General features: G+C 31.3%; 1 protein-coding gene across 1 annotated transcript in view; it reads right to left on the bottom strand.

Annotated features, from left to right (window-relative positions):
- The window catches only part of LOC129616449 (dynamin-like), a 117,640-nt gene that overhangs the window by 42,593 nt on the left and 54,066 nt on the right, over positions 1-20,981 (bottom strand). Inside the window, exons 2-3 of the mRNA XM_055532071.1 lie at positions 20,398-20,585; positions 20,209-20,331 (exon numbers count right to left, since the gene is read on the bottom strand). Coding sequence (XP_055388046.1) covers positions 20,209-20,331; positions 20,398-20,585 — 311 coding nt within the window. The remainder of the gene's footprint in view (positions 1-20,208; positions 20,332-20,397; positions 20,586-20,981) is intronic.

Here is a 20,981-nt window from a genome sequence, read left to right as displayed (position 1 = left end):
ACAATATAATTGCAAATACTGAATGTTACAACATACAAGTTAAGACACTATGATACACGCGCATAACATCAGAAGTTGAGGTCAGCATAATCTTCATGAGAATATTGTTTAGCAATTTACCTGTGAAAATTTTATTTTTATAATTCCCACAATAAATGCCTAACAAGCATTTTTAACTTTATAATTTAGCCTTAACTTTATAATTGTAATATTTTGCTTAATAATCAATTATTTACTATATATATGTTCAAAAATAGTAATTTAGTTCAGTTAAGTTTTGTTATTATAATTAAATACATTAACTCAATAAAACGGACATCAGTCCAGAAAAATATTTTTTTTCAAGAAATTGAACTATAATTTCTTAACTGCCGCCCGAGTATCAGGGACTTGGAACTACAGAACGTTATCACCGTGGGAACATAACGAGTTAGTTGCAGGCCATATAAAAAAAGTGATACCAATCGTACCGCAGTAGGCTTACCGCAATTATCAACACTCTAGGCTAAAAAGGATCACTACGACGTATCCAACGAAAACCAATGCGAAGCATTCTACTCCTAACGTAAGTACGACTAAACCTAAGAATAAAAATTCTTCATTAAACTTTTACGAATGACAAATATTTTTCAAGCTAAAAAGTAGTAAATCATTATTTACAAAAAATAAAAAAATAATAATAATAAATATGGAGAAAAAAATCGAAGAAATACAAAATACAATGAGAGAGATGACCGGGACTTTCAACGCCCAACTCAACATGATCAAAGCATTGCAAATTAAAATAGAATCATTAGAAAATACAAGAAAACCAACGCAATAACCCTCCTCGTCAGGACCAGTAGGCCCAAAGACACAGCAGGACCTAAAAGACATTTGTAAATTGCCAGATGCAGTAAAGGAGCTGCAAGTGTTCGATGGAAACCCGACGCAGTACGTATCATGGGTTTATAGGGTCGAAAGCATACTGGTAGATTACGCAATCGTAAAGCACAAACCCATATATAGAGCGATACTACAGAACATTCGCCAGCAAATCCGAGGCAATGTGAATGGTGCTTTAATATCGCACAATATTTTTGACAACAGCTGGGATGAAATAAAGGCATGTTTGTCCTTCATTATGCTGATAAACGAGATGTCAGGACACTGGTACACCAACTATCTAATCTAACTCAGAAGAATCATTGACGAATTCTACGCCAACGTCAATCATCAGCTGTCGCTGATAATCAATAAAATAAAAACCGAAAATTACACTATCGACACATTACAAGCACTAAGCGAAACATATCGGAACACTGCCCTAGATGTGTTCATAAGAGGGCTAAACGGAGATCTATCAAGAATGCTCATTATTCAGCGACCTAAATACTTACCAGAAGCGTATTTTTCCTCGCAATTCAGAATGCCAGCGTACGTAGTATACCGATACACAGTAAGGGGTCAACCCATAGAGTGGTAGCTCCAATAAATGCTCTTTCGAGGAAAAAACCGTCATTTAACCAACCACAGCCAATAAGCACTTACTACCAACAGCTACACAACGGCAACAGATACGCATTCAGGGGAACGAACGAAGAGGCACCAGCCAGACCAAGCCAACCGAAACCACCTGTCCCGATGGAAGTTGATCACTCGATACAAACAAAACAGGTGAACTATTCAAACCGACCCAGTCAAAATTTCAAACGACCAAGCGACACAAGTTACATGAATCGTAAGCAGCAGAGATTTTATAACTTGGAAACTTCTGAAGATGCAGCACAATATGAAGAACAATTAAGAGCCAATTACGAGCACGAATCAGAGGAATCGGAGTGCGAAGAAGAAGACGAATTAAATTTTATACTCCCAGCCTCTCGAGCATTCCATACATAGTATACAACACATCCGAAAACAAAATGCTCAAGTTTCTTGCAGACACTGGGGCAAACAAAAACTTCATAAAGCCAGAACACGCCAAGAAACCAAGGCCCACACTACGCCCATTTACTATACGACCAGCTGGAGGAGATATTACTATCACACAAAAAGTCAGTGCGAGACTATTCAAACCATACGGCAACAACACGAAATTAGACTTCTTCCTGCTACCAGGATTAAAATCATTCGATGGGATTATCGGCGATGATACTGTGAAACAACTGGAGGCAATCATCGATCGCAAAGAAAACACGTTGAAAATATCACCGCACATCACGATACCGCTAAGAGGTAAGAAATCGATCCAAGTCAACAATATCGAAAGAATGATGGATCATCTAAACAAAGAATCCAGGAACAAAGTCATCAGCCTTCTTAGCAAATACCAGAAAGTTTTCGGTCCTCTCAACGATCAAGAAACTTTCGAAACTCAAGTTCGAGCAGAAATACATAAGGAACGAGGTGAACAACCAAATTCAGAATCTTTTAGAGAATGGAATCATCAGGCCTTCAAAAAGTCCATACAACGCACCTATTTGGGTCGTCGAAAAGAAAAGGGACTCCACAGGAACAAGAAAGTACAGAATGGTCGTAGATTTCAAAAGACTTAACGCTGTTACCATATCAGACGCATATCCAATACCGGATATTATTCAAACTATAGCGAGTTTAGGGAGCTCTAAATACTACACCACGATAGACCTAACTTCCGGCTTCCACCAGATCAAGATGAAGGACGAAGATATAACGAAAACCGCCTTCTCCACATTGAATGGTAAATTCGAATTTTTGCGCCTACCCTTTGGGTTCAAAAATGCACCCTCGATCTTGCAGAGAATGATCGACGACGTATTAAAAGAATATATTGGAAAAATATGCTATGTGTACATCGATGATGTAATAATATTCGGAGGAAAGACTGAGGACGAACATCTGAGAAACGTTGAGAAAATTTTCGATACATTAGAGAAGGCCAATTTGAATGTGAATTTGGATAAAATCGAATTTTTGAAGGCAGAAACAAAATTGTTAGGCTTCATCATTACGAGTGAAGGGATAAAAACAGATCCCGAAAAAATGGCAGCAATACAAAAAATTAAGATACCAGTAAATTTGAAGGAATTAAAAGGTTTGCTGGGGTTAGCATCATATTACAGGAGGTTTATCAGGGATTTCTCACAATTAGCTAAACCACTCACCAACCTTACCCGACGTAAAAATGCCCTAGTAAAGGCCAATCAATCAAGGAAAATAGCAAACACATTCAACGAAGAGGAATTCAGATCATTCAACGAGTTGAAACAGGCCTTATCATCAACAGAGTTATTAGTATTCTCCGATTTTTGTATTCTCCTTTTATCGTAACGACCGACGCTTCGAACGTAGCACTCGGTGCAGTGCTGTCGCAAGGCAACATAAGCACTCAACAAGACAGAAGAAGCATAAGCAACCAACGAGCGAGAACTATTAGCAATAGTCTGGGCTCTTGACAAGTTCAGGTGTTACCTCTATGGAGCAAAAAAGGTAAAGATTTTAACGGACCACCAACCTTTAACGTTCAGCCAAGGCAACAGAAACAACAACGCCAAGCTTAAGAGATAAAAATCACGAATAGAGGAATACAACTACTAGTTAATATACAAACCAGGGGTTACTAAGAAGGCTGCTGATGCACTTTCAAGACTAAAACAAGAACTCAACAACACAGAAACTACAGTAACAGTGCACAGCGCAGAAGAGGACAGCAGCGACTTAATACCACAATGCGAAGCTCCGCTTAACGTGTTCAAAAATCAGATCATTGTTTCACAAGGACCAATACCTTCTGACTACGAAAATCCTCATCCAAATTATCAACGCCATTATATTGGTCTTCAGGATATCCCCAATACAAATCTACTAGAAGCATTAAAGAGAACACTATCACCATCAATTGTCAATGGTATTAAAATACCCGAAAATCGAATCCAGTTGCTCCAGGACTTATACAAAGATCATCTGCAAGGATACAAAATTCGCATAACACAACGAATCGTGCAGGATGTCAACAATTAGGAGAATAAGTACCAAATCATCAGCCATGAACATATACGAGCACACAGGACCTGGAAGGAAAAAAAGGAAGAAATAATCGAGAAATACTACTTTCCACAAATGGCTAGCCTCATTAAGAAGTACACATCCAAATGTGAAACATGTAACACCAGTAAATATGGCCGCCATCCCAACAATCCATGGCTATCGGAAACACCTGCACCCACCATTCCATCTGAAATCCTACACATAGATCTGATACAAATAAATAAGGAAAAATACATCATTTGTATCGATAAATTCAGCAAATTTGCAAAATTCTTCAAAATAAGAAAATTGTACATTACTACACAGTATCTCGAATGATAGTAATGGATAGAGAACCTAGCTTTTCAAGCACTGTTATAGTTATAGATTATTTAAGAACATTGGGAATCGAGGTATACCTCACTCCAACGCAGAGAAGCGAAGCAAATGGTGCTGTAGAGCGAGTCCACTCAACAATAGAGAAAATATCCAGATACCTATAACAGGAACATCGAAATTTACCATTTAAAGACAACAACAGCATTCACTCCGTTACCGGAGAAAATCCATCAGACATTTTTTATGGAAGAACGCAAAGAATCAATTACCAAAACCTAATAAACTTTCAAGACAAGGTTTATGAAGATCTTGCTGAAAGAATTCGTAAAAGCCAAAAAGACGAAATATATAGAGAAAAGAATAAAAGGAAAGAACCTAAATCATACGAGCCTGGAAAAGCTATCTTCGTTGTCGATAAACAAATAAAGAGCAAGAGCAAACCCCTTTATAAAAAGGAAATAATAGCTAGGAATAACAATGTTAAAGTCACAACCGAAAGCGGAAGAAGAATTCATAAGGCACACATAAAGAATTCTCCCAACTAACAAAACATTTTTCTCTTTTCAGCCTATTATTTAGGGTTTCAACAACTTTACAAATATATGAGTTCAAGTCACCTATCATGACTATAAAGGAAGGCGTGGGACGAATATTAAATGGAAATCTAAAATTAGTTCACAGGATCGACCTCACCAATTACGAGGACGTGCTACAGAGATCAAAAGTAGAAGCAAACCAGTTAAATTCCAGCAAGTTCACCAAAACGTAATTCACCTTCAAAATTCAACAAGCCGAAGATTTGATTAAAGAGCTGACGGAACACTCTATAAGAAAACGATCGATAAATTGGATTGGCAGCGCCTGGAAATGGTTAGCAGGTAACCCTGATGCAACCGAATGGGTTGAAATACTTAGAAGCCATAACAATCTGATCCGGAACAATAATGAGCAATATTATATCAATCAAATTCTAACAAATACAACAAAGCATATTCTGATGCAATATAATAGAATTATTCAAAAGTTCGATGAAAATTCAAAAGAAGCTAATTACCAAACGCTTTTCAACCAAATTAATACGATAAAGGAAGAAATAAAAGAAATCGTAAGAGCAGTCCAATTAGCCAAAGGAAAAATAGTGAACCCCAACTTATTAAATAAGGAGGAAATCAACCAATTGATTTCTGAAATGCAAAGATTACCGTATTTCAATGTTATTGATGCAATCGAGTACGCTACACTAATAGTAGAAGTCAAAAACATGACTCTACTCTCCATATTACCTTCATCTGCAAAATGGATCAAATAGAAGAATTACATGATGACCACTGCATCACCCAAATTCTGAGAAACAACAACAATACTTGCGAGTACGAGTTAAACAAAAGGGAATCAGTCGAAATAATCAATGAAAATACGATATTCCTCAATAATTTCAATGGAGCAGTCAAAGCTAACAACACAACAAAAAACCTTAACAGTAACTTCGTCGTAGAATTTTATAATGAAACAATTCAAATTAAAAACGAGACCTATACCAACAAACAATTTCAATCGTCTCAAATCATTTTGCCACCAATAATGAGCGACAACCATTCCTCAGGAAAAATTAAACTCAACCTAGGTTATCTGCATAATTTGCACTTGTGTAATGTCAAACAACTGAGCGAGCTCACTACACCTTCAGCAGATAGCATTCACCTTAATTATCATTTTCATTTTACTAGCAGCAGCTATCTACAAATACCAAAACCGGAAAATTTAACATCGCTTTAAAAACGTCAGAACTAGGAGAACTGGAATCAAAACTCCAACCAGTAAAATTGAGCTTCTGATCCACGTGGACGCGGATCTTAAAGGAGGGAAGAGTTAAGACACAATGATACACGCGCGTAACATCAGACGCTGAGGTCAGCATAATCTTCATGAAAATATTGTTTAGCAATTTACATGTGAAAACTTTATTTTTATAATTCCCACAATAAATGCCAAACAAGCATTTTTAACTTTATATTTTAACCTTAACTTTATAATTGTAATATTTTGCTTAATAATCAATTATTTACTATAAATATGTTCAAAAATAGTAATTAAGTTCAGTTAAGTTTTGTTATTATAATTGAATACATTAACTCAATAAAACGGACATCAGTCCAGAAAAATATTTTTTTACAAGAAATTGAACTATAATTTCTTAATTTACATATGTAATGTAAGTTCAAATAAGCTTTTGGATTCTTTCCTATTTAAGATTTTTGAAAAATAACTTAATCTATTTCAAAAAGCCTACGAGACAGAGAATTACAAAATAAGTATTTTAATATTTTAACAAATCAAATAAAAATTTGTACTTCATAACCCAGTTAAACTTTTCTTTTTGCTCCATTAAAGTCTACAGGGAATGCTTCAACAATTTTAAAATTAGAATCACCCAAAGAATGATAGAGGACGTCGCGGATGAAGAGAGACATCAAAATCATTGAAAAGGAACATAAAAGAGCACACGGAAGTTCGACGGAGAACCGAAGCAGATAGAGGAGAAGTATTACTTTCCATGCATGAACAGACTCATGAACGAATATATCAAATTGTGTGAAATTTTCAACTGTAATAAATATGATAAACATTCTCCCTATCCGCAACTTTTACACACGCCTATTCCTAAGTACCCTACTCAGATGCTTCACTTAGACATAATCGAAATACAGGGTGACAAATACATTACGTGCATAAATAAATTCTCCAAATTCTTTAAATTCTTTTGTATTAAGGATAGGTCAGAATTGCACTTAAAAGATAAGCTCACAGAGGTACTTCATTACATCATCAAGGAAATGATTGTGATGAATAACGAATGTGAATAAATTAGCCCTATTGTGTCAATTTACATTAAGACATTAGGAATAAAGATATACAACACTCCATTTGAGAAGACCGAAGTAAACAGAACAAATGAAAGGGCGCACTCAATAATATTAGAAATTACCAGTTGTCTGCGAAAAGAATATCCTTAATTGTCGCATAAGGAGATAATCAAAATTGCAGTGGATCGTTACAACAACAGGTATCAGTCGGTAGAAAAGAAAAAACCCGCCGATATATCTTAAGGAAAAACTTCTCAAGTAAATTATCAGAATTTAACTAATGCCAATGAAAAGGTGCATAGTGATCTGACACAAGGCAGAATGTGAAACTTTTAATGGCGTTACCATTTGCAAAAAGAAAACGCATTCACAGTTTTGCAGCATGCACCCTGCGTAATAAGTGTTATTAGAGCAACATTAGAGAGCATAATGCAAGGTGTGATTTTTAATACAACAGTTGGGAGAAAATCGAACAAATTTTAAGTCGAGAACACGATCTTTTTATCCAGTTTCCATGGGAATGTAGCTAATTCCACGACAAACAATCTGTCAGGATACTAGTTCCTACAATGTTCTAACGATACAATTAACGTTAACCAACTTACATTCACAAACAGCGTTGTAAGGTCTCCAAAGATACTAACAGCGTTTTCCCATAAAAATCTAAACCAGGCTGATAGAAGGCTCAAATTGGTAAATTTTTACGATATTTTTTCTACAGCAGAGTAACATAAAGAAGGTACGACAACTGGCAACATCAGACAATATCGCAACATTGATCAACTCAGTCATCATAATTACAGTAATTTCAACTAAAATAGCGATAATTATTTTGAGAAAGAAAAAAGCACAAAAAAAGATTACCCCTAACGATCGTAACAGAGATTACCCCTAAAGCACCACCTACCAATCTGACTGAGCTAAACCTTGATCTACAGGACGTAGATGTTTAAAGGTAGAAGAGTTATTAATTAACACGATTAAACATGCTTCTGTGTGGTATATTTCCTTATATAAACGAGAAAAAAAATTGAGTTGACCTTGTCAACTCTGTGATACCCGTACGAATTTGTTATCCTATGTGCGAATAACTAATGTACCATAACTAACTATGCGGCAGACTATGACTTAAAGTTGCCGTATTACCATATTAATTTATGCAAAATTTCAATACTATGTGTTTTTCCAAATTCCGGTTGTGCCAAACTACTATTGAAGTTGTATGGCAGCTATTAGAAAGAGCCAAGAAATTTTAGCGAATTTTATCAAGCACATCGGCCCTACTAATATATTCACTTGTGTGAAATCTCAATATCACAGCTTTTATAGTTTCTGAGATATAGCCAAATAACTTTTGAAGTTGTATGGCAGGTACCAGAAGGAGCCAAGTAATTTCAACAACTTTTATGAGACACATTGGCCCTACTAATATATTCGTTTGTGTGAAATTTCAATACCATAACTTTTATAGTTTCTCAGATATGGCCAAATAACTTTTGAAGTTGTATGGCAGGTACCAGAAGGAGCCAAGTAATTTCAACGACTTTTATCAGACACGTTGGCCCTATTAAGATATTTGTTTGTGTGAAATTTCAATACCATAACTTTTATAGTTTCTGAGATATAGCCAAACAAATTTTGAAGTTGTATGACAGCTACCCGAACCGGTACCCCGATCACGTCCAATTTAAATAGGGTTCTGGCACTTACTACAATAAATCATTTGTGAAAATTTGGTGAACTTAGCTCAATTAGTTTTTGAGTTATCGTTCGGACGGACGGACGGACAGACAAAGCTAAATCAACTCAGAATTTGACGCTGATCAAAAACATACACTTGAGTCTATATCCAACACCGTTATTTCTTAGCGTTACAAACGGTAAGGCAAATTTAGTATACCCTTCGAACATACGTTCGTACGGGTTTAAAAAGTGCTGAAAACATGTCTGCAATTTGTCATGAGAATTTTTAGATTAGCAAAACTACATATCTTTCAATTTACCAAGTAAGAAAATATATTATTATAAATTAAGTAAAACTTGGATTTAGGAGGCAGTCTTAGATTGTTATTGTAATTGATAACTCAGAATTTTAATGTAATTAGTTGGTACATAAAAGTATGAAAGTTTTAAAGCTTTTTAAAGTTTGAAATAAAAATTTTTTTTAATAAAAACCGAATTGAAAATTCGTAACGTATATGAAGTTATTTTGTCATTAAAAAAAAACTGATGTGGTCAGCACATAACCGACCGCATTGTGTATTGTCTAGTTAAATGAAAGTGTTACAGAATATTGTAAAAATGTCTGTTAAATACTTCTTTTCAATTTTTTGGTCTTTAGTAAGCTTATAGTTAATATACCTAGAAAAATGTAAATTTGGCTCTTAATAAAATTTCGCTTTGTGCTACCCGAATTCCTTGAAATGCTCGCCAGTAATTTTCGGTAACAACCAGAACTCAAATATCAAATTTCAAGAAATTCCATCAATTCGTTCTGTGGATATGGTGAAAAATGTAAAATCGACCCGCACATCAGTTTGCGAGTCCCGATCTTTCCAAAAAATTTATATGTTCATTGCTTTAATATGAGGAATTCATATATTAAATTTCAATGAAATCGGTTGATTATTTCTCTTTATATACACAAAAGTGTATGTTTGGCCCGTAGTAAACGTCTAGTTGACGATGCCTGATCTTTCCAAAAAATTTACATGTTCATTGTTTTAATACGAGGAATTCAAATATTAAATTTCAATGAAGTTGGTTGATTATTTCTCTTTATATACACAAAAATGTATATTTGGCCCGTAGTAAACGTCCAGTTGCCGATGCCTGATTTGCTCCAAAAGCTAGGAATTTTGACAGACGGTCGAGCAAAACTCATATATGAAATTTCAAGTAAATCGTTTGAATATTTTTTTTAAAATAGTGAAAAATGTAAAATCGGCCCGCAGATCAGTTTTCGAGCCCTGATCTTACCAAAAACTTTATATGTTCATTGTTTTAATACGAGGAATTCATATATTAAATTTCAATGAAATCGGTTGATTATTTCTCTTTATATACACAAAAATGTATATTTGGCCCGTAGTAAACGTCTTGTTGCCGATGCCTGATTTCTTCCAAAACATAGAAATTTTCGCGGACGGTCGAGCTGAGCTTATATATAAAATTTCAAGTAAATCGGTTGAAATTTTTCTTTAAAATGTTCAAAAATGTAAAACAGGCCCGCTAAAAAGTGCAGTTCCCGAGGCCTGATATATCCCTATAGTTGATCAATCCGTGCCATGGTAGAAATAAACTTACATATAAAATTTTATCAAAATCGGTTCAGCAGAACTTGAGATACACGCGTGCACACAAAGACCGACAGACCGACAGACCGACAAACGGACAGACCGACAGGTTGCTAAAAATAGTCTACTTACACTTCCCTACTATGGAGAATTGCATTCCCACCGAAAACTCGATATGCAAAATTTGTTGCCATCACATAACCTACCTATTGTATACACAATACGGTCGGTAAAAATGTTAGTCTTGGAAGTTGTACCAGTTTTTATCACTTCTTCAGGAATTTTATTGGTTTATATGTACTTTTGACATTTTCAGACTATTATATTTGAACATAGTAGAATCAAAACCAATACATTTGCAGATTAATAAGTTTTCAGTAAAATGAAACGTTTTGTGGGTAATTCAGCACTCATATTTCAAATAATATTATTACTATTAAAAAAATTAACTTAAGTCTTTCTGTAAAAAAATATTAAAGATAAACAAGATATTTTGAACAAAAAAGCAATTTAAGAAAGCAAATGTTGGGTTTTGTTTCAATTATATACAAGTGTTGGGTTTTGTTGCAAGTAAGTTGCAAATAAGGATTTTTGTTGCTATAATTTTGATCAGAAACAAAGCAAAAAAGTTTTTAAAGTAAACTTTATTCAATTTTATTTAAATTAAACAATAATATAAATTAAATTTTGATTATGGTATATAAAAAACTGTAAAAAATTGTAACTTTTTCTAATGTTGTAAGAGATTATAAATTTGTTCTGAACTTGTTTGATAAGAAAGAAAGTTAAGTACAAATAATTTATTTTAAATGCCGGTATAGCTTTATTTTATTAAGTATAGCAGAATTATGAATGAGTAAGTTTCTGTTGTAAAATAAGCTTAATATTTAGTTCCGTTTACAACATCATATACAACTTTTGAAAGCACTATACCGTTACTTGAAAAATTTTATAATTTTGTAAGTGTTTTTAAGTCTACAGTGCTTTGGGAACAGGATCTTTGAGTAATTGGTAATTTTAGAAAATTCAGTAAAAAACTGATAAGAGCTTCAAGGAAAACGTTCAATAAAAAATTTGGAACTCTACATAGTACTCTATTTTGCATTTCAGGTACTTTTATAAATTTTTAGGTATTTAGGTACTTCGAAAACTGAACTCGGCCGAATTAACATTTTTTCACATCTAAGAAACTAATTGAAAGTAAATAGAACAACGTTCATTCTGATTTCATTGCGATTCAAGATTTATTTAAAGATTTTACGGTTAGTAAAAAGGACTTCAAAAATATTAAATGCATCAATCACCTTAAGCAAATCGTGTTTTTAACTTTTTTTCATGCTAAGATTCTAAAATAATCAAAATTTTATAATCAGGAGGAGAATCATTTGCAAAATCCATTGTTAAAACAACGTTATTTGAATTGCTGAAAAAAATTCAAATTTTTTCCCTGAGTTTGCTTTAGCTGATTTTCTATATCTTTATCAGATAAGCCCTTTAAAATTAAGCATTTAGTTTTAAATTTCATAATTATTACGAGTTAATTTTAAGGTTGCGAAATTCATACGATTATTCCCATTCACTTTTCTATAAACATAAAACTATCGAACTTTTTTTAATTATTAAAAATTTTTCGTTTAATCATAATCAATCGATTAATCACAAATTCAAATATTAATTTATCCTGCAGATCTTGCAAATAATTGCTAAATTTCCTGACTGCTAATAATTGCTTTTTTTTTTTTTCGTTATTCACTCCTAGAAGGAGCATAGGGCTAAAACATGGATATCATTCACTAGTTTCATAGCGTCATACAGTTAACTAGGTAGGTGACTAGCCTGCCGTAGTTTTATTTATATTACAATTATTTGAGGTTATTTATATTTACTGTTTATTTTTCTTAGTTTTTTTTTAATGTCGAATATTATTAATATTTGAAAATTACTTGTATAATATTTATTAGTATTGTATATTAAGTTTAAATAATATTGAATATAATTTTTAAAGTGACCTGACCGGGGTTTGAAACCGAGACCCTTCGGATAAAGGACCGGTGCCATAACCACTGCACCAATGGTCAGATAATAATTGCTTAATTGCTGTTTATAACTAGAAATAGCATTAACATTTGAAAGTTATGCATAAGTCATATTATTAATTTGCTAAAGCCATAAAATAGGAATAAATTACATATTCTCAAAAGTCTTAACGATCTTTGAAATCTGTCAATTAACATCATGTTTCGTGATAAGAATATAATTATGCCAAGTTTTAAATTTACAAATAATATATTTTGAAACAACATCTTACGGCTACTAATACTACAATCCAAGCAAACATGGGATTTTATTACAAAAAATTTTTTGTGTTGCAAATTAAGGGTTTTGACACATTTAATTATATACAAATGTAGAGTCTTGATTCTACTACGACTTTTTAATCGTGTTTTTTAGTGAAATAGCAAGGTTTAGCAACATGTTTATGATAGCAAAATGTGTATTTTCACAAGAGGAATAAAACCTTATCATCAGTTTAATTTTTTAAAATTTTGCAAATATATGGGTTTTAGTTCTACTATCATCATTTATAAATATTTATCAAAATAGCTCAAATGAATAGAAAAAACAAAAATTGATTTTTTGGCAATAAAAAAGTTTTTAATTTTTCAAAATAACTAATTTGAAATTAGCAATAGTGTTGCTTTTTAAGGCTTTCATTGCCCAGTAGCATTTCTTATATAATAATACCAGGATTGCTAAGCAGAAAAATAATTTTATTTGTTGCTTAAAATGTAATTTTAATTTCAATTTAGTGATAAGTTATTGTTTGCGTCATTGTGATAAAATAAAGTTATTATTTGTGTTATTAAAAAAAATGAAGATTTACACTTAATAAAAATTAAATTTTGTCTTTTGTTCCTAATATTTGGTATAAATTAAAGATGTTTTTGAAAGAATAATACAAAAGTTTAATGAAAAGAAAAATTGCCTAATGAATTGGTAAACTTCGGTGTACTTTTTAAAATTTTTATTGTATGCATATTTAAATAGGATAGGTATAATAATATATTTGACTACGTTTACATAAATAGAAATACCCCGAAGGTATTGCATCATAGCTTGCATTTCTATAAGAAATAGTAGTCTACGAGAAAAGGAGAACGTAAATGGTATACCTACATTACGTTTATTTTTCCAAAGAACGAGGTAACAATAAAGGACTACAAAGGACTATAAAAGGAATTGGACTAATAAAAAAACATCTGATGTGGTTAGAACATAACCAATCGCAATGTGTATTGTCTCGTTGAATGAAAGTGTAACAGAATATTATAATATGTCTGTTAAATACTTCTTTCCATTTTTTAGAACATTAGTAAGTTTTCGAACCCTGATCTTTTGAAAAAATTTATATGTTCATTGTTTTAATACGAACAATTTAAATATTAGTTTTCAATAAAATCGTTCGATTATTTCTCTTTAGTTAACATACCTAGAAAAATGTAATGGAATATTATTAGAAATGATATGGTGAAAAAGGTAAAATCGGCCCGCAGATCAGTTTTCGAGCCCTGATCTTTCCAAAAAATTTATATGTTCATTGTTTCAATACGAAGAATTTTGATATTAAATTTCAATAAAATCGGTTAGTTATTTCTCTTTATATACGCAAAAATGTATATTTGGCCCGTAGTAAACGTCCAGTTGCTGAAGCCTGATTTCTTCCAAGAGTTAGGAATTTTTGCGGACGGGCGAGCAAAGCTTATATATGAAATTTCAAGAAAATCGGTTGAATATTTCCTTCAAAATGTTCAAAAATGTAAAAGAAGCCCGCTAAAAAGTGCAGTTTCCGAGGCGCGACATACCCCAAAAGTTGATCAATCCGTGCCATGGTGGAAATAAACTTACATATAAAATTTCATTAAATCGGTTCAGCAGAATTTGAGATACACGCGTGCACACACAGACTGACAGACCGACAGGTTGCTAATAGTTTATTTACACTTCTCTACTATGGAGAAGTGCATTCCCACCGAAAACTCGATATGCATTTGTTGCCATCACATAACCTACCTATTGTATACGGTCGGTAAAAATGAATTCAAACATTTTTAAAAAAAATTTTTTTTTCTGTATTTATTGCTTTTGTTTTACCTGAAAAATATTTTGTTACCAGTAGTTTATTATTCAAGTTTATAAGAACATGAAATTTCATTTTGTTATTATTAAAACGAAATAAAATAATTTCTGCATATAATTTGTATTTAATCGTTTTTTATTATTCAAACATTCCAAATCACCATGACCACTTCTAATTTATTCGAAAACACCTAATATAAGAATAAACATATTTCTTAGCAAAAAGTATGATGATTAATTTTGAATACTCCGTAAGCATGCATAAGTAAATTGGTGACCAGACACCTCATCATACGAGACATTTCATCATTGTAACATTTCATCATAGTAACATTTCATCATTGTAACATTTCATCATTATAGCAATTCATCATTGCACATTTCATCATTATAGCAATTTATCATTATTGTATTGCACATTTCATTATACTGAAGATGGTCGCCCACAACCAAAAAAGAAGTATAGGGAATTAAATGATAAGATAATTGCAGCTGTACAGGGGTATTACAATGAAGAGGATAAAATGAAGTAATTGAGAAAATTAACTAATTTGCAGTAGCAGACCATAAACTCAAAACTTAATCTAGTCAGTCATGTTATTTTTTATTATTAACCCTTTTTTACAGGAGTCTATGCACCTGGCGAGTCAGAAAGTTGGAAATATTTTCAAGAAGTGATTTGATACATTTTTGTGTGTTTCGACATTAAATTTGTTTCGTGTGTAATGTCTTTGTGTTTTACTGTAACGAATTCTGTTGTAGAATAATAAATATATGAAATAATAAGTCAAGAAAAAACAAAATTGCCTGTTTGTGGGACAAGCCTTTACGTGGCAAAAAGGATAAGTAACAAAAATTGGTGAAACCAATATGTCCTTTAATTTAATTACCTGTACGAATTTACTTTACACCCTAATCCTCTTAAATTTTTGTTCCATTAGTTGCACTGTGCAGCAAAACTGCAAACTGCTTCAACATGTTGCCAAAATTGCTCAGTATGTTAATTACTTAATTACACCTACATGTACTTATGTTTGCAAAATGCACTTTATACAATGATGAAATATTATGGTGATGAAATACAATAATGATGAATTGCTATAATGTTGAAATGTGCAATGATGAATTGCTATAATGATGAAATGTTACAATGATGAAATGTTACAATGATGAAATGTTACAATGATGAAATGTCTCGTATGATGAGATGTCAGGGAACCAAGTAAATTGTACATTACTGAGTCTTGAGAATAAAAATGTCTGTAGTATTACGGAGTATTATATGAAGATGGCTGTAAGTAGGTACACATGTGTGTTTTCCATAATATGTGATAAATATGTAACATATTTATCACAAATTATAGAATATACATGCACACACACCAAAGTAAAACGAAAAAATTCGGACAAACAGAAGCAATAGAAAATTGTTAAGAAATGAGAAAGGAAAAGGAAAGTGGGAATAACAAAATAAGCATATAAGACTAGAAAAATACTTTTGTTCCGCCAATGTGGAGCCCAGAATTGATTTTTTAAGTAGAAATTTATCGTGTTGGTACATATGAGATTTTAAAGTCTTTGCTTTAAATCTATTAAAATTTTACCTTACCTTTATTTTTTATTTAGGGTTAGTGTAAAATTTAGTATTTAGGCAGAATTTAATACTTACCAAGAATAATAATTATTTTTATTTTATATTATTTTATACTTATTATTTTTTTATAATTTAGATTCGAAGAACAATAATTATAACCTAGTTGAATATTATAGCCGCTTTTCAATTCATTTCAACTTTTACAAAGTTATATCTAGATATTTGGCAATGTTTAAAACATAATATTTTACAAAGTATTTAATGTTAATAATATATGCAAAAGGTATTGCGATTGGGCTAAATTCTTCGATTTTTTTTTATTAATAAAATACAATATTCAGCTGAAAAGAAATTCAAAAGTTGTCCGTCAAAATTCTTTTATATTAATTCCTGAAAGAAATAACTTGTGACACTTTAACTGTTAATTAAAAAAACTTGATAATATAATTATAATTATAATATAATTATAATAATTATAATTATAATAATTCTAACTATAATATAATTATAATAAAACTATGTAATTATAATTTTAAAAACAATTTCAAATTACATTTTAATAGTTTGGTGCCTTCTACATATACCATAAAATGTGGCATTAAATAACGACAGAGCATGATGGCTGTTTACATATGAAACTGAAATTATTTTTTTATTTATATTCAAATGCATACGTACATATACATACATACTCGTACGTCAAAGGTTGAAAAAAGTATATCCAAAATAAAAATCAGCTGATAGCTGTTCAAAATTCCACAAAAAATTTATTGTCGTCACTTTTTACTTTTAAAAAATCTAACAATAAAGCTAATGAAAATACAAAAATGTCTATTATTTGCAGGCAGGCAAAACCTGATGTCAAACAGCGCTTTCATATACAACATCTATCAGAATCAAACGAAATATTAGATGTGTAGTATTTGTAGACAGTACCGTAAATATAAAAAATTTAAAATTATTCCACTCGCAGTTCTCAGATATTTAATTATACATATAATATTTTATTATTGCTTTTTTAAATCTGATAAAATTTTTTTATACAATTACACAACAGTGTAATTTTTTGTACAACAGTGTCTTGACGTACGCAGTGTCTTCACGTTGGTAAATGATCTAGATTTTTTCACTAACATTTGTACCGAAAGTATGTCATTTAATATTGATTCGAAATATCTATGCGCATCATGTGATCTATAAAAGCTCCATTTTCAGAACCCACTGGAGGTTACAAATATAAACCTTGCTTCCCACGCTATTGCTGACCTTATTATGAGTTAGAAAGTTTCGAAAGAACACTTTTTTCCTGATCATCGTTACATGGAATTTAAATCCATTGTTACGCAGAAACCGAAAAGGGGCCGAGAGGGATATTTTGACGAATTCCTATAATAATCAACCTTGTTCTACTTCACATTTTTTACAGATAATTCATTTTTTACAGTTTCTTAATAACATTAGAGTGCAAGTTAATTTAATATTTAGCTTTCATATTAGTAATCCTAGAAGACTTAAATTATTCAAATATTTTACTGGAATATTTTCTTGCAAACTGTCATGTTCTAGAAATATCAGGTAGTATATTATTTGACAAAAGTGAATTTGGTTCTTCAATAGAAAAGTTTGTTTTAGTAGGTAATACTTTAAAAATAACTTCTTTACCTATACTTAAAAAACCGTTGTCTAAAATCGGGATCAGTGATAGCTGGCATATCCCAGTCTAGTTTAAAAATGGTAAATATCTTTTAATTGTATTTTCGATAACAGTACTCCCAAATTATATCTACCAAGAAGTAACATTGGAATGTATGAAAGTAGTAGTTATAAATTTAAAATTTCATACTTTTTTATACAGTACATAGCTATTCAAGGTAGATATACAATATGATGTAGTAATAACTAATAATGTATGTACCTGTTTATATGGCTGCTTCAAGCTTATTATTGTCCACATAAATGTTACTTGACCTGAAGCCGGCTTCATTCAAGTCGCTTACTTGACTTGAAATGTTAATAATGATTTGAAATAGTAATTTAGTGATTTAAAATATGAATTTCGTAAAAGCGCAGCTTGAGTTTCGAGCTCATTTCACATCAAGTACTCTTTCACGTCAAGCCGGAATAAAGACGAGGCATAGAAATTAAGCAATTTATAAAAAAAAGTCTTTTACCGATACTTAAAACAAAATTAAAATAAAAATAAAAAATTCATAGTTTATATTACAATAAATGTAATGACAATTACTAATTACATATTTTAATTTTTTTTTCAATATTATTTGTCTTTTTCAAATTACATACATACTCGTATAATACGTAAATTATATTTTTTTTTTATTTTAATAGTCAAATTTTGTTTTTAAAATCGCTTTCCCTTTCCAAAAATTCCTAAAATAAGAATTTAAGCATAAAAACGAAAATAAGAAGAGATACTGCTTGAATCTTTAAGCTAAGGGAATTTTTAGTATACAAATATTGGTGATTGATTGCATTATTGTGATGTAAACGGAGAGTCGAACTGTTTCTTGATAGATATACGTGCTGCAAAGTATAACCTTTTCGTAAAACTGGTAAAGATTGGCGAACCTAATTAAAAAATTTATCTCCAAAAAGAAGTTTGATATCAACATTGAAAAACCAAATCAAAAATTTTACGCGCTGCTTCTGTTGCTATGGCCCCTCATCCCAGGTAAGCGAATATAAATTTTAAAAATTCTCTTTTATATTGAGAAACTCTAGGAAATTTAACTGCAAAAATCTAAAGGTAAACTAAATGCTGGATGACAAGTCATTCTCTCAGGGAACAGTCCTTTTTTTTATTCCATATAACAAATAATGTTTTGAGAATTAACAGCAGTATCTCTGCAATTCGACAATTTACGAATGTCACATTGTCAATTTAGAATTCCTAAAATTCTGCTCAGAATATTCGTAATAGACTATTTGTAGTAAAAATTTCAAAAGTCTACAAGTTTGTTTAAATTTCAAAAAGTGATAAGAAATAATCACACATAACAAGCAATTTAAAAAGGATGGTCGTTTAAAATTTTCAAGTTTTGAATTATTCTCTTTTTTCTTTTTCCTCTAACACAGCTACCACGAAGGAAAATAGATTCATATTAGCTAAATTTTTTTTTCACTTTTCAAAAAAATTCAAAAACTAAAATAAATGCAACTCTTCTTTTAAATAATATACTTTTATGTAAAACTTTTTTTAGTTTAAATATCACAGCTGAAATAAATTTTGAAAATTCAAAAAATGGTGCTGCCATTGTTGATTCATATCTCTACGAGTGATTCATAAGGTTTACGTTGTAACCAACTAAGTAATTCTACGAGTGAAATTCATGACAGGGTTGTAGATTAAGTTTTTCAATCGATGCACGATATAAATATGTTTTACCACTACTTCCTGGAACATCAATACAAAAACATTTTTGTATATTTGTATTTTTGACGAGTCGCGTTATAGTATCTGCAGCTGAAGTTTTAGTTTATTCTATAACATATCAGCATTATTGTCAAGACCTACATTATTTGGATTTTGGTCACAGTTTATAATATCTTTTAAATTAGTTAACTAACGTTATTCACAAAAGTCAAAACTAATGTTTTCAGTTTGTGTTTTATACCTAAAATGCACAATTACAAAGATTGGTCGTTATTGTTTCGTTGATAGAAATCATCCATCAACTTAAAACTTTTTCCAAGGTTTCAATGCAAACATTATTTCATACCATTTGGGACTACACGTAAAGGTGATAAATAGATCTGACAAACCAAATTTTCTCACCATTACCATCTTATCTTGATGTAAATTAGACATAAAGTGTTGATTTTCAAAAATTATTATCGCTACCTATGTTATTAATGTTTTTTAACAGATCTTCATAAGATTCCATGTATGGATAACATCTTACTGACCTCATGTTCTAACTACATTTGGTATTTATTAATTTACTTTAAATTAAATTCAACTAAATATACTTGCCCCATCTTCACCATTTTCTTGACTATTGTCTTTTTCAGGATATACACCAGCACGAAGGAAAGACGCTTTCCAAGAATCCACTTCATCAACATTTTCGCATGATAATTCAAGTTGTTTGTAATCCTGCAATTTAAATATAAATCAAATTACTTAAACATGGCGAAAATGTTATGAAACATCAATTTTTACCTTATAAACATTGCGCCCATCGGGACTAAATAGAGCGAAAGTGTGCCTACGTGACATAAAGCCTTGTTCAATATCTCGTAATTTAAGACCATCTAAAGGGAGCATAAACTTTTTTTCTTTCTCATCTTCATCCTTAAACCAAGAAATACTTTCGGATGTTAGAACAAACCAATAAGGACGTGATCCCCCTGAAATGAAAATTGAATTGTGAAATAACATAAATTAAAATACCAATAAGCAACGGTCATTATAATTTTCATTCTCAAAAGAGATATCAGATAGCGAAAATAAAAGTTTGCGAAAGTCATATATATAAGGTGATTCAGTAGTTAGTGCTTTTACATATATTATTGTTTAGGCATTCTTAAATGGGTAATATTTTTTTGTTTGGGGTCAAATTTCAACGGTTTCCAGGATACAAGAACTTTAACGCATTTTCACGACATTTCTAGTTGCAAGTTTTTTTTTGCTTATAACTTCCATTCAGAAAAAGATGCTTTAAACAACGAATTCTGAAAAGGGCTACAAAGCCCTTTTAATTTAATTAAATTGATTAAAAAGTTTGTAATCAATTTTCTATCAAT

Source organism: Condylostylus longicornis, unplaced genomic scaffold (assembly GCF_029603195.1).
Source record: "Condylostylus longicornis isolate FDR11 unplaced genomic scaffold, ASM2960319v2 ptg000211l, whole genome shotgun sequence".
Classification (NCBI taxonomy): domain Eukaryota; kingdom Metazoa; phylum Arthropoda; class Insecta; order Diptera; family Dolichopodidae; genus Condylostylus; species Condylostylus longicornis.
Note: the sequence above shows the minus strand (reverse complement) of the source record. Positions and strands in the feature narration are given on the sequence as shown.